This window comes from Sorghum bicolor, chromosome 1, assembly GCF_000003195.3.
Source record: "Sorghum bicolor cultivar BTx623 chromosome 1, Sorghum_bicolor_NCBIv3, whole genome shotgun sequence".
NCBI classification, from domain to species: domain Eukaryota; kingdom Viridiplantae; phylum Streptophyta; class Magnoliopsida; order Poales; family Poaceae; genus Sorghum; species Sorghum bicolor.
Window position 1 is genome coordinate 8551190 of NC_012870.2, and position 15125 is coordinate 8566314.

At 44.3% G+C, this 15125-nt stretch overlaps 3 protein-coding genes across 3 annotated transcripts; all 3 read left to right on the forward strand.

Moving 5' to 3' along the window:
- On the forward strand, positions 2544-4045 carry LOC110435727. The gene is made up of 2 exons (XM_021461715.1): positions 2544-3626; positions 3706-4045. The coding sequence occupies exons 1-2, from the start codon at positions 2544-2546 to the stop codon at positions 3925-3927; spliced, it is 1305 nt and encodes a 434-aa protein (XP_021317390.1). The 3' UTR covers positions 3928-4045.
- Positions 4685-7342, forward strand: LOC110436365. Its single transcript, XM_021463300.1, has 3 exons — positions 4685-5036; positions 5115-6754; positions 6840-7342. The coding sequence occupies exons 1-3, from the start codon at positions 4848-4850 to the stop codon at positions 7162-7164; spliced, it is 2154 nt and encodes a 717-aa protein (XP_021318975.1). The 5' UTR covers positions 4685-4847; the 3' UTR covers positions 7165-7342.
- On the forward strand, positions 10601-14043 carry LOC8063362 (calcium load-activated calcium channel). Its single transcript, XM_002463923.2, has 2 exons — positions 10601-11610; positions 13663-14043. Exon 1 carries the CDS (start codon positions 10998-11000, stop codon positions 11607-11609), a length of 612 nt encoding a protein of 203 aa, XP_002463968.1. The 5' UTR covers positions 10601-10997; the 3' UTR covers position 11610; positions 13663-14043.

The following is a 15125-nucleotide window of genomic DNA, read 5'->3' on the forward strand; positions in this document are numbered from 1 at the left end:
TTTGCAGTATGGATGACCGCACAAACAAACACTCGGTAAAAAGCCCGAGAACAGATGTCCAACGAACGACAACCAATATTCATGTAGTTAGAGTTGAGAAACTTATTCTTTCTAGTGTCTTTCTTATTATTATTATTATTATTATTATTATTATTATTATTATTATTATTATTATTATTATTATTATTATTATTATTATTATTATTATTATTATTATTATTATTATTCTTGTTGTTGTTGTTGTTGTTGTTACTATTATTATTATTATTCTTATTATTATTATTACTATTATTATTACTATTATTATTATTATTATTATTATTATTATTATTATTATTATTATTATTATTATTGTTATTATTATTATTATTATTATTATTATTATTATTATTATTATTATTATTATTATTATTTCTACCACCGAAGAATGAGGAAGACTGATCTAAAACTTATTCTCCCTGGTCCTTCATCGTGGCTAGATTTAACTATGATAAAATAGAGAAGACCGAAGAGAATTATTCTATGACAGCGACACCATCTTCGTCTTGACGTCGCTGTTCGGAAATAGACGTCTCAATGTTGTCAAATCGATGAGGATGCTGACACCGTAGTTGTTGCTCATATCTTTAACAGAGCCGCCATGGAAAGAACGATTCTACCCTACCATCTTGCCGTTGTCAGAGAAAAGGAGGAGAAAATAAATTCTTAAAACAAAAAAAATTAATATGAAAAGACCTTAACCCTAAAAACTCGATCTACTAAAAAAACTAATTAAAAATGATGGATTCCACTCCTTTCGCCTGCGATGATTATCACTGGAGAAGGAGAAGGAGAAGGAGAAGGAGGAGGAGGGAGGGGACCAAAAGTAATGAAGATAGGAGTGACGGCTCAAATGAGCAGACAAAAAAAATATTATTTTAAATTTTGATTATTGTGAAAGTTAGGAGAGATCTTGTTTATTTGACTGATAAGTTATAACAGAAAGTACAGTAGACTGATTTATTATAAGAAAAAAATATTGCTGATAGATTTGGCCAACAAACTCAAGCGAACAAGCCGTAGTTTTTTTTTCCTATAAAGAAGCTTTTCGGGTGGTAAGCCCAGATCATTTCAGAGTTTTTTTTCCCGTGGTAGCGTATACATTAGACTTTTTTTTTTCACTGATGAGCGGTGACATTTACCAACATAATATATCTTCTATTTCTAACTTGGGAACCAGATATTAGCCTCCTAGGACGTAGCTCCATCCAGTAATGGTGAGATCCATTTCATATTTTGATAATTTTTTAAAATGAATAATTTTAGTTATCAACAAATACCCTCTGTTTTAGATTTTAGATTTATGCGAAGCTAAAAATATAACACATTAGAATAGCAACGGTGTCCTACTTAAGATCTAAGGACGATGTATACATCGATCATTTTTATTCTAAGAATCATACATGTATCAACCATTATTTGATTAGCCCTTCAAGCTTCTTGTCAAACACTTGAAGAATATTTCTTCAAATTCCTCTCGATAGCTCAAAGGAGACAATCATCTTACAACGTCTATAGCATTATATGAATTACCAAGCCTATTCACTTAAGATTATCTGCTAAATCAATCAGCCATTTAACAATATTTTTCTCTCACAATAAATCAACGAATAATACTTACAACTATAACTTTTTAGTCAAGTGAATAGGCCCAACATTTTCCATTTGGTGATCACTTGCCAAACTTAAAGCCTCACTAAGAAACTCTCTAAGTCTTTTCTTAATACTAAAAAAATAAGGATTTTGGTAAAAAATTTACCATCCAACAGCTTATAAACATCTTGAAAATCAGCTCTAGGGCCTTGTTTAGTTGATCCTGAAAACTAAAAAGTTTTCAAGATTCCCCATCACATCGAATTTTGTAGCACATGCATGGAACATTAAATATAGACGAAAATAAAAACTAATTACACAGTTTAGCTGTAAATCACGAGACGAATCTTTTGATCCTAGTTAGTCCATGATTGGATAATATTTGTCACAAACAAACGAAAGTGCTACAGTACCGAAAACTTTTCACTTTTCCGAACTAGCCTATATCTATATCGATGCTGAACAACCAGGCATATTTGGCAAGTAGTTAGAGACGACGGACGCCAGACCGACTCGGTGGCTGACTGGCTGGTGGGGACGGAGTGGGACCCAGTTAGCAAGCCGCTCAAACTGCCATCGCTCTCCTGTCTCTTCCCCCTTCCCTCCCCCGTGCGACTCGGTGGCTGACTGGCTGGTGGGGACGGAGTGGGACCCAGTTACGGAGTGGGACCCAGTTAGCAAGCCGCTCAAACTGCCATCGCTCTCCTGTCTCCTCCCCCTTCCCTGCCCCGTGCACCCGTACATATACTAGAGCACGGCCACGCGCCGTAGCCGGTAGCATTCCCCTCCCCTCCCCTCCCCTCCCCTCCCCTCCCCTCCACAACACCAACGCCCTCCCTCTCGACCCTAGTTCGCCTCAACCCAGAGTAAACCCAACACCTCGGCCGCTCGCCGTGAAGCCCACCCCTGCCATGGAGTCGAAGCTCGGCTACTCCGGCGGCAGCCCGCGTGGCCGCGGTGCGCGCCGCTCTCCGCCGCCGATCCCCCTGCGCGGCGGCAATCACCGCGGCCGCGGCCGCGGTGCACGACGCTGGGGCCATCCGCGCCCCCGCCGCTCCCCACCTCCGCCTCCCCACCGCGGAGGCCGCCCGCGTTCGCCCTGCCGACCGGTTCGACACACTACCGCGCCTGCTCACCGAGGCGCCGGACCAGCAGCGAACCCACCGCCGAGGGCGCACGTAAGAGCGGGCGCGCTGCGGGGTCACCTGCGTCACCATGGGCCCGCCTACCAGCGGGCGGGACCTCGGCTCGGCGGTAGAGCCCCCACTGCCGCCGAGGCGTGCGGCGAGGAGGTCGAGGTCAGGGCCCCGGTTCTCACCTTGGACAACATTCACCTCGCCGCCCTCCCGATCCTCGACGCGCGGCGCCGTATTCGTGGGCACGTACGGGGTTCTCTCGTCGAGGGGCTCCGCGAACGCCTGGCCCGCGGTGGTCATGGGGCCCTGTACATCCCCGCTAATGTTCTGGCCGCCGAGCTGGGGGCGGGCTACGTCGGCTTTCTCGGGCGCCCGCGTGTCCTCGCCATCGTCCACCTCGACAACCAGCGCAGGCGCATGTTAGTCGACGAGCGGCTTCATGTTCTGGCTGCCGAGGAGGCCAGGGTCGAGAACGAGCTCGTCGTCGACGAGGTCGCCCCGCGCCGTGCCGATACCGAGGAGCGCAAGGAGGAGGGCCTGGGCCAGCACCAGGACGCCAACTCCGAGGAGCTCGGGCCCAACCACCGCAACCAGGACCAGGGCGCCGACGAGGAGCAGATCTTGCCGCGCCTTGGCGAGGACCAGGGCGCCCACGCTGAGGAGCCCGACGAGCACTTGGACGGCGACGCTGTGGCGCAGCTGCAGCCTGACCAAGGCGCGGACCAGGGCGCCCACGCTGAGGAGCCCGACGAGCACTTGGACGGCGACGCTGTGGCGCAGCTGCAGCTTGACCTGGGCGCCCACGCCGAGCAGGCGCGCCCCGGCGAGGACCAGCAGCCGGTTCACCCCCATGAGGCGGTAAGAAACGTTCCGTGCTTGTTCTGCTATGTTGGATTCGGTGCTTCGCTGCTGCTCACTCGAGGTTGTATTTGGGCAGGCGGATTTGCTCGAACTTCTACAAGAGACATACACTTTGATGGAGAAGAAGTATGATGACGTAGAGCGCCTCTGGGAAGAGAAGCGCGCCCTGGATCGAGAGGCTACGGTACAAGGTGATTGGAGCGGAATCGCCATAAAGCATCGTGGTCGCAGCATCCATATTGAGAAGGCTACCCAGGTTTACCGGGAAGCGAGCTTTTTTGGAAATCTAGCACTATGAAAAGTGGGCTTCGGAGATATACCATCCCGCAACGGGGCTTCGCCAGTTTACCATTATGAAACGCGACACAATCGCTAGAATGTCATTGGATGGATTTTGGAGCCTTCTATTCCCCTTCTACCCCTGCCTTCTTGTATATCCTTTCACGAGCTGCACTGGGACGGAACGGAGGCACAGATTACTTCCACCCAGAACGGATCGAGCGAGGAGCTTGTGGCGAGTGGGTGCTGCTGTCCCTGGCGAGCGGCTCCGCACGGCGAGCGGCTCCGCACGGCGGTCAGCTCCCCCCGGTCAGCTTCCCATCCCACGCTGTTGCTGCTCTTCCAAGCTGCACCTACATCTGCATCTCCGTGAACTGCTATGCAGTGACCTTCCCCATGGACTGCAGATGGAGTGATTTTATTCGGTATGATTTCTCTTTCTCCCAATGTTTGTATTCCTCTAACTCAGTTTGGGAAACCAAAACACCCCAATGATTCGTAACACGGTATAATTTTTCTAATTTTACCAGGCTCGATCCAGAGCCTGAGGATAGTGTAGATGCAGTAGAAGAAATTGGAGATGTGCTTGGCAGTTCACAGCAAGCATGCGATTTACTTGTTAGTTCACAGTCTATAGAGTGTTATGGAGCTGTTAATTGGGACAGACTGCATATTGAAAGTACAGTTGATGAAGAGGGTGAGGGTGTGCTAGATATACTTAATGAGGATGAATTGTTCAATTTTTTGGGTTTGAGAATTGATGACGATCATAGGCATGATAAGCCTAGTGAGACTGAGGCGGAAGCCGCTGCAGAGAGGGACAACATAGCTGTAAATATAACTACTGATATTGATATTGACACAACTGGTGCTGCAATTCCGGTTGATGATCATGTGCCAGGGGAAGGACTTTATGGTTATGATCCTAACAAGCCTTGTATGGATATTGGCACTGTGTATCCAAACATGAAGGAGTTTAGATTGGCCATGAAACAATTTGCAATAAATGAGGAGTTTGAATACCGCTTAGTCGCAACAGATAAAAATAGGTACATTGCTGATTGCAAAGATGATGATTGCCCATGGCATATTAATGGCCGAAGACAACCTGATGGGTCGACTGTGAAGGTGTATAACTATTTGCTAACTGTTTGTCACCATTTTTTGTTTGGAAATATCTAATATTTGGCTATTGGAATGTTGCAGGTTACAGCTTTGATTAAAAGACATACATGTACTTCTAGCGCAAGGAGGAGGACCACCATTCCATCAAGTGGCTGGGTGGCATCAAAGGCCATCCATCACCTCAAGAAGGATTCCACCATAGGCACGAAAAGAATGAAGGATCTGCTAGAAGATGAGCACAACTGTGAGATTCACTATGACACAGTCTGGAAGGGAAGACAAATGGCCATGGATGAGTTGTTTGGCAGCTGGCGACAAAGCTTCCAAATGTTGTTCAATTGGAGGGCAGAGGTACTGCAGCGATCACCTGGAAGTATAATTGAAATTGACATAAAGGAGGTAGATGGGGAATTGTATTTCCATAGATTTTTTTGTGCATTAAGTCCTTGCATTGAGGGTTTTTTAGAGGGTTGTAGACCTTATGTTAGCATCGACTCAACATCACTTAATGGTAGATGGAATGGGCATATGGCTGCAGCTACTGCTATAGATGGTCATAATTGGATGTATCCACTTGCTTTTGGTTTCATAGATGCTGAGACAATAGATAACTGGACATGGTTTATGACTCAGCTGCATAAGGCCATAGGACACCTACCAGTACTTGCTATTTGCACTGATGCATGCAAAGGGTTAGAAAAAGCTGTCAAAAATGTGTTTCCTCAAGCTGAACATAGAGAATGCTTTAGGCATCTAATGCAGAATTTTATTAAAAGATTTGGAGGAGACACATATTCAAAGATGTATCCTGCAGCAAGAACATATAGGCCTAGAGTTTTCAAATATTTCTTCGACCAAGTAGTTACAGGTAGCCCTCAAATATTGGAATGGCTTGAAAACTATCACAACTTGTTATGGATGAGAAGTGCCTTTAACCCTGATATCAAGTGTGATTATGTTACCAACAACCTTGCTGAGAGCTTCAATAATTGGATCAGAGATTGGAAAGACCTACCTATAGTTGAGCTTGCTGACAAGATTAGAGAGATGATAATGACACTATGGAACAAGAGACGTGCAATTTCAGAGAAGCTTAATGGAAAGATCCTACCAACAGTACTACAACAATTGAAAGCAAGGACTAGGGGTCTAGGAAACCTAACTGTTGTCAAGGCAGGTCCTTTTGCTGCAGAGATACATGACACAACTAGCACACACAATAGGCATGTTGTCAAATCACATTTGCATGAATGTACATGTCTTCAGTGGCAGCACACTGGAAAACCTTGTCAGCATGCCTTGTGCCTCATAACAGCACAACAAAGTATTAATGTCAAGATGGAAGACTTTGTTCATGATTATTACTCAGTGGAGAGGTTCAAGAATGCTTATAAGAGACTCATAGAGCCTCTTCCAGATAAGACCCAGTGGCCTGAAGTTGAGCTTGAATTTCCTGTTAAGGCACCATTGGGTAAAAGACCTGCTGGAAAGCCCAGAAAACTGAGAATCAAAGGATGTTTGGAGGGGGAAAAAGGTGGCATGAGCAAAAAAGATGCAAAGGATGCTGCCAATCAAGTTGATAAGGATGCAGAATTGGAAGCCCAGGAAGCTGCTCAGGGAAAGAGGCAACTAATCATGGGAAAAAGAAAGTGCAAGGGGTGTGGTGAATTGGGTCATGGAGAAACTAGCTACAAGTGCAAGCTTAATGGGACAAAAAAAAGGTAGCATCTTTTGTTTTTCATTTTATTTATGGACTGGTTGCACCATGTTATTTCAAGTGTTTATTTATTGTTTTCCACCATGCAGGAAAAGGAAGCCCAGAAAAAATACTACTAAATATGGGCCAAATGCTAAAATCCCAACAAAAAGGACAAAGAAGCAATCTGAGCAAGAAGTGCAAGATGCACAAGTTGAGCAATCTAAGGAAGCAGTGCAAGATGAGCAAGCTGAGCAATCAGCTATTGTCCCATTTGCTCCAGAAATGTCACTTGTAGAAACCAGCTCCACCAATCTGACCATGGAAACATATGTCCAGCCTACTGATGAGCCATCCAGGACCACTCGAAGAACTCCAATAAAGAAGAAAACGACACCGAAGAAGCTGATCCCAAGGAAGACGAAAACAAGCTGAGCAACATGTTTGCAGAATAAAGCTATGTTTGTTAACCTGTATCTTGTATGAACCTATGTTTGTGAAGCTGTATCTTACTATGAGGAACATGTGTCATTTGAACCTGTATCTTTCTGTTAACTTTGGCCATCCCAGAATTTATGGTCACGTGTTTGTGAATCCTTTTATTTTCTGCTCACTTGTTGTACCCATCTTTTTTTCTTGCCTGGTCAGTGTCTATCTGTGATGAAAAACGCCCCAGCCCTATAGAGCGACTACTCTGCAGCATCCTGAAATAACTCAGTCTTGCCAACAACTGAAAATAAACAAGCGGCTTGGCACAAACAGAGATAAAACACTACAAACGCATTTCCATTCATTCATTGATTCATTTAGATAACAAATACACAAGATTCAACCACTCTTGATAATTGCATACATAATGCTAACTAACACAAGTCCACAAACTAAAAGCAAACATTTGAGCAACAATACTATCTCCCTAAGCAGCTTCACTTGTTCTTTCTGTCTCGATTCTCCACGGTTCGGCTTGTTGTCGATAATTGACACTTGTTGCGGCAACTTGGTAGACTCAAAAACAGGTTGATAATCTGGAGGCACCAATTTATTGTCAACCAAGTATTGTTCATATCCTTCTTCCCATTCCCAGAATTGACATCCACCACCATCCCTCTGCCGCCAAAATAAATAGAAACCAATCAAGTTACCAAATCACATAATCACATAGAAATTTGCAGCTATTTGTTCTCACCGTTCGAGTTGGACAAACATAGAACCGTCGGTCGTAGTTCTTGGGCGTCTTCGCTGTAAGGACCTTGAGAAGCCGACACTTACAGTGCTCACAATGAATGAGAGGGAGTTCATTGTTTGAAATCCTTCGGCTTCTCGGTATTGAATACTTGTTGTGCCTTGAGGGCGTCGCTGCGGTGCTATGCTCCATGGCAGGGAGCACCGACGTCGAGGCGCTGCTATCGCGCCACGGCGAGCTAGGGCTGGCCATGGCGGGTGAGCGGACAACGCAGCTGCAGGCGATGCTTGGTGGCCGGGCGCGCAGAACAGACAGACGCGCGGAGCAGGTGGTCGTGGGGGAGTAGGCGGCCAAGGCGCGGGGGAGGTGGCTGTGGGTGCTGGCCGTGGGGAGCTCGGCGTCGGAGAGGACCGAGCACGCCCACGCTCGATCCGTTTCTAAGCCGTTCCGTCCCAGTGCAGCTCGTGAAAGGATATACAAGAAGGCAGGGGTAGAAGGGGAATAGAAGGCTCCAAAATCCATCCAATGGCATTCTAGCGATTGTGTCGCGTTTCATAATGGTAAACTGGCGAAGCCCCGTTGCGGGATGGTATATCTCCGAAGCCCACTTTTCATAGTGCTAGATTTCCAAAAAGCTCCCGGGAAGCGGATGAAGAGGCAGGAAATCTCAGGCTTCGCCTTGTGGAGCTCGGCGTCGACCCTCCATCACCGCCACAACGGGCGCGAAGGAACCCTGACCACCTCACGCCCCCCCCGCCAACGCAGGTTATTTTCCTATTCGTCTGTATCAGTTAGTTGATTCTTCCACTATGGTGCTTTGTGAACTCTTGTTGCGGTCAGTTAGTTGATTGTTCCACAATGCTGTTCTGTGAGCTCTTGTTGCGGATTTTCTTAGCGCTTGTCGAAGTTAGTGCTTAGTGCTGCAAACAAATCGCTGCTTGTTGTGCTCAGTTCTTTCACGCTTTGTTCGTTCCCTGTAATGGATTTAATGAGTAGTACTTGCTGAATCTTTCAGCGCATTTCTACAGATCAACTCTCTGACATACTATTATGTTCTCCTGAGGTCGAGTTTCTTTCTTATTTCAGATGATCCCACCATCATGCTGGCCGTTCATGGTTGATTCACCAAGTGAGAACCATATAAATGCTCTGCTAATAGAAGCTCAGATTTGGTAAGTTCAGTGAAACATATGGACAGAATGGTACATAAGTATGTTCTGAAACTAATTTAGTGGTCGGTAACACCGTTTTGAACGTACACTAGGATTTGCTTCTCAATACATTCTATTGTTTATTCACTGGATAGTATCAGCGAGCAGCAAATGTTGAATATTTCCAGTTTCCCATCTATGACTTTGATAGTTTTGCTGGAGTTCAGTCTAAAGTGCTATTCATAGTTTAAGGTGTATTGACAAGCCAACAGTAAGGTGTATTTGTAGTTTGATACAGGTCGATATTAAAACCAATGGTCATGCTAAAAACCATGCCTGATTTTAAGTGGGTTAACCAAGCTTCTTAGCTAGTAGAAGATATAATCTGGTAGAAGCCATTTCACAATATAAACTGTTGCTTTCATTCATGACGAATGATGATCTGTTGAAGTTAGAGAATCTTAGAACACTAACATACTTCGGAAAATGTGAAATAAGATACATTGGTGCAAACTCCGTTCTTTCCCGTGTTATCAGTGTACATTATCTACTAATTATCCTTTCAATTGACCTCTCACATCTGTGACTCCAATCCAGATTACAATGCGCTCCGGTTTCCAGATCTTGCCGCTGAATAAAAGGGAAGGATAAGATCAAAGAACGCCTGCTGTTTCTGCTAAATCCGTCAGTTCTGTTCCAAAACAGTATACATTGGTGCTTCTAGTGTTGACATTTGCTTCCTGAAATATTGGGGAATGATGTTTGTTTTCTGATTTTGCTGATACTTGACCTGAGGATGTTGCTTGCTGATAGGAATTAAACGCTGAAAGTGGTGTCTAGAACTAATGTTCATGGGTTCACTAAGTCTGTTAATATTTTCGCAATGGTAGTTGATTCCTGATTGCATTCTGTAATGATGTTTTCTTAACTGAGTTTGAATGTTTGATGCCACCAATGCCAAAATAAATGTCACCACACTGGTCATGAAGTTACTAGTTTAATAACAGTAGCCTTTTAAGGTCGATCTGGCATGAATTTCCCTGTAATTAATATTTGCCTTTTGAGTGCTAATTGCTAAGTCCCTAGCCTGCATATACATGCAACCGATTTTAGCTTATTCGCATGTTTGAAAAGCCATGACTGAAACTGAAAGTACTGTTCGTTGATTTGTTGTGGTAGATTCGGCAGATAAATTCAAACGAACATCAGAGGGTTTACCATAACAGACACACACACACACAGAGAGATAGAGAGAGGAAGAGAGATAGAGAGAGAGACGCTTGCAATACTGCAGAGGGGACACAAGCGTAGTTGGTTCACCAAGTCTGTTCATCTTTTGACAATGGTAGCTGATTGCATTCTCTGAAGATGTTTTCTTAACTGGGTTTGAATGTTTGACGCCTTCTGAGACTAACACTCTAACAGAGTCTGTTAACCTATGCCAAAACATTTGTCACCACAGTGGTCATTGGAATTGCTAGTTTAACAACAGTAGCGGTTTGAAGGTCGACCTGGTATGAATTTCCCTTTAATTAATACCTGCTTTTTGAGTGATACAAGTCCGTAGCCTGCATATACATGCAGCTGCTTCATGTTCAGTTTGTTTCGTCGGGGCTTTACCACAACAGAAAGAGAGAGAAAACGCCAGCAAAACTGCAACGGGAACACGGAAGTATCCGTCTATCTGAATCGTAGAAAACAAAAATCAATCAGCACCGGCAGTCCAGAAAGCACATCCAAACTATCCAAAGCCGCCGAGCCAAAGCCAACCACCCCCGCGGCAGTCAAGCCCCAACCAAACCTTCGTTGCGCAGCCAAATCGAGATCTCCATCTACCCCGGGCCGAATCCCACCTCTGCCTCCCCGACCCGGCCGGCCGCAGCAAGCGCATCGCGTCGCGTCGCGTCGACAGGAGCCGAAGAACCGACGAGGAGATGGCGTCGGCGCTGTCCTCCCTGCGCTACGGCGACAGCCTCTCGGTGGTGGGCATCTCCGCCGCGACGGCCGTGCTCTGCGAGGCCATCTCCTGGCTCCTCATCTACCGCACCGCCACCTACAACTCCCTCCGCGCCTCCATCGAGCGCCACTCCCGCAAGCTCGACGCCATGAAGTCCGGCTCCAGCTCCTCCTCCTCCTCCTCCGGCGCCGGCGCCTCCTCCGCGCAGCCCGCCTCGTCGCGGGCTAAGAAGATGGACCGCGTCGAGACCAGCCTCAAGGACGCCGCGCGGGAGCTCTCGCTCGCCAAGCTCAAGTCGGGCGCCGTCGTCGCCGCGGTGCTCTTCGTCGTCTTCGGCCTGCTCAACTCCCTCTTCGAGGGCCGCACCGTCGCCAAGCTGCCCTTCGCGCCCATCCCGCTCGTCCAGCGGATGAGCCACCGCGGACTGCCTGGGAACGATCCCACCGACTGCTCCATGGTCTTCCTCTACTTCCTCTGCTCCATGAGCATCCGAACCAACCTCCAGAAACTGCTTGGCTTCGCCCCGCCGCGCGCGGCTGCTGCGGCCGGCGGGGGCCTCTTCCCCATGCCCGATCCGAAAGTTAATTGAGGTACTAGATCGATCTCTCTGCTTCAATTTTCGTTGGGACGCTTGATTGATTGAAGATTGTGCTGAGCTTCGAAACTGCAGTGCAGAGGTTATTTATTAGATCATGATCCTTGTCCCTGTTGAAAATTGCTTGCTGAATCTACTTGTTAACGAAGCTACAAACGGGAGTTTGGTGTTTGTTTCATTAGATCATACCTTTTGGATGCATGTGTGAGTGTTAAGTGATTGGTGGTTTCAGATTTGACAAAGCTACAAACAGGAGTTTGGTGTTTGTTTGATTAGATCAGACCTTCTGGATGCATGTGAGTGTTAAGTGATTGGTGGTTTCAGATTGAGTTGGTTTTTGTTAGTGTGATCCATTCCTACGGTTTAGCGTGTGCTAGTCGCATGGCAATCTTATATGCACATACGAGTAGTCCCATATATCCCGCAGATACGAGTAGTCCCATATATCCATGGCACTAATCACTTTGGTCTCCATCTACGTTCTGTGTTGCTCCCGATCACACAAACCGATAGCATATTCAGACAACCCTGGACACAAGGTGGTCCACTTCTGGGTATTGTGCTTACATTTGGAGATAATCTCTAGTGTCTTGGACATCTAGATGGTAGATAACTGTTTTCACCATTAACCTTACAGACTGAATGCAGTGGGGTTGCTAAGTTCACAGAGTTTACGATTCACCTAAACTGCTCATCCATCCGTATGTGTAGCATCTCTTCCTGTTTTATTGTATGTTAGTTAAGTAATGTGCATGGCAATGCCTGCACCTTGCAATGCCCATTTATAGGTTTATGTAGATTGAATACAACTATACAAATGTGTGTGCATTGGTATCTTTCATATTTAATGCGCTGTTGACCTAAAACTAGTGTTAATAAAGGCTGTATCCTTTTTTTGAGTAAGACAAGGCTGTATCCTTTAGTTATGCTACAGGAGAATAATGGAAGACTTCTCTCTAGTGACGGCAAATCTTTAGCACTAGCTCAGACTCTGATCTTCTCTGGACAAGTGTCTCTGGTTCATGGAGATATGCACACACTTTGAATGGTTATATCTAGATTAAATCTCGGTATTCCAGCAGTTTAAATGACTTCTCTGTTCGATTTGTGAGAGCAGGAATCACATTTACAGTTCTCCAAAATTTTCACCCAAGGATCTGGAACCATAATATAACTTAAGCTGTCATGGTATGGCCTTATTGCTGTTTCAATGGATAAATTCATAAATTAAATCTGGACTAGAAAAAGGTGTGCAGACATTGGCACACATGCAATTGCCAGTTTATATTTAAACCTTCAGTTATTTGTATATAGAACACTTGCTAGGTGCAGTACTTAGAATTGAAGATATATGGCAATATGTTACATGGCAGTATGGAACCACCAAGTAAGGACTACAGTATCAAATACTGGACATACACCCCTTGCATTTCACTCATATTTTTATAGCACTCAACTTTTAATTTCAAAATGATTGAAGTTCTGTATCTCAGTTAACACAGTGAAAACTGACTCTGCCATAGTTGTGAACACTAGTGTCTCAAGAATAACTTTGACTTTTTGAGGAATTGGTAGTTAAAATTTAAAAGGTGTAGAGGCAGGCTTCATTATATTCTGTGTGTTTCAAGGTGCACAAGAGAAACGGATCTCCACATTCCAGCATAATGCTATTGTTGATGATTTGTCCAACAGACTGAACATGTGTAACCTTTCCAAAGAGTTTGCTAGCAGTTGAAGCTCTAGGTAGTGATTTAGTCTAAATACTATTCAAGTGATCTTTAATGAGAAGTTTGCTATAGCAAGATTGTCCAACAGACTGAACATGTGTAACCTTTCCTAAGAGTTTGCTAGCAGTTGAAGCTCTAGGTAGTGATTTAGTCTAAATACTATTCAAGTGATCTTTAATGATAAGTTTCTTGCTTTAGGCGCTTGAGTATTACTGAACATATTGCTGTTTATTCTTATGCATAATCATTTTTCTTTTCGTTTTATTTATAGCTCACTATCTGATACGCCAACTGTTTTCCCCTGTGTTTTATCACCACAGGCTCATCTCCAAGACGAGTGAATCCGAACCAAGAATTAGCATAGTCGCCTGGGAAGGTGCTTTAGACTCTGTACGACTGTACCAATATCCGTATCCAATTCATTTTCCACAACTCACCGGTTCCTTTTCCACAACTCACCGGTTTGCTGTTGCACCGGTGATTCCAAACCCGAAGGTGGCTTATTTATTGCATAGACTAAACGAAATGAACATGAATTACCTGCTGAGAGGCAGAGAAATGTGCAGCCTGATTTTCGGCATCTATATGGTTCTCCATTTTTATACTAGGATTGACGATGTCGACGATCTCTTTATTGTATGCACGTCTGATACCATTGTGAGTTACAGTGTTTTAGCATCATTGACATAATGTGTCACTCATATTTGTATGTTTTGTGTGTGTGTGTGTGTGTGTGATATCTGCCAATCATCTACTCATCTGTCCATGGCTCCATGCATAGCCATCGACTATCTGTCAATGAGGCAGCTCGGCATGTGCAAGTCCTGAACTTGGAATAAAGTTACAAGGGAACTTTATAGATCCTGCCGGATGCCGCTTTTACCTCATCTGAGTATAGGCTGGCCATTGTTAAATCTGAAGCAGCAGGCATCACCCGGCAAGGGCATCCGGGCAAAGCATGGACATGTCGGCCGGCGACCGCCATCATTCTGGACACCGTACTATTAGGCTTTTTAACACTATCCGTAATTCGCAACCGTACAATCATCTCGTTAGTAAAAAAAGTACATTTGACTTAATATGATATCATTACATTGATCTTAGCACACTCACTCCATCCAAAAAAACATGCAATTTTTTTTTAGAAAAATGAAAAGGATACAATTCAGAAGATAAAAAAAGCAATGTCATCTATGATACAAAATAAGTATTATTGAACTAATAAAAATTACTCATTCCATCCCCAAACGAATGCAATCTTGTAACAGTGTCATGTTTTAGTGTATCAAGTTTGATCAATTATTGATAAAAAAATATATTTTTTATAATCTCAAATACATATCATTAGATTAATTATGAAATGTATTTTTATAATAAATTAATTTGAAGCCATAAATGTTAATACTATTTACTAAAAACTTAGTCACGTGACCCGTAGTTGTATTGTTTTGGGATGGAGGTAGTATATATTTTTTTAGCAAATTTAGTCGAGAGTCATAAATGCTAATACTATCTCCAATAGTTCCAAAATACAATTGGTAAATCAATGAGTTTTTCCGGTGGCTCAAAAAAAAAAAAGAAGCTGAGAGTACGTTTGTTGTGTTTCTCCAAAAGGAAAGGTTGTGGTTGAGAGGGAGCATTTTTTATCAATCTTGCCAAAAAAATCAAGACAGGGAATGAGTTTTGAAAACTCTTGTATATGTCCAAATTTGGTCAAAGTTAAACTATGTCATTTTGTGAATGGTGAGAGTATAGTTTTAAACAGATTTATTTAAATATATAG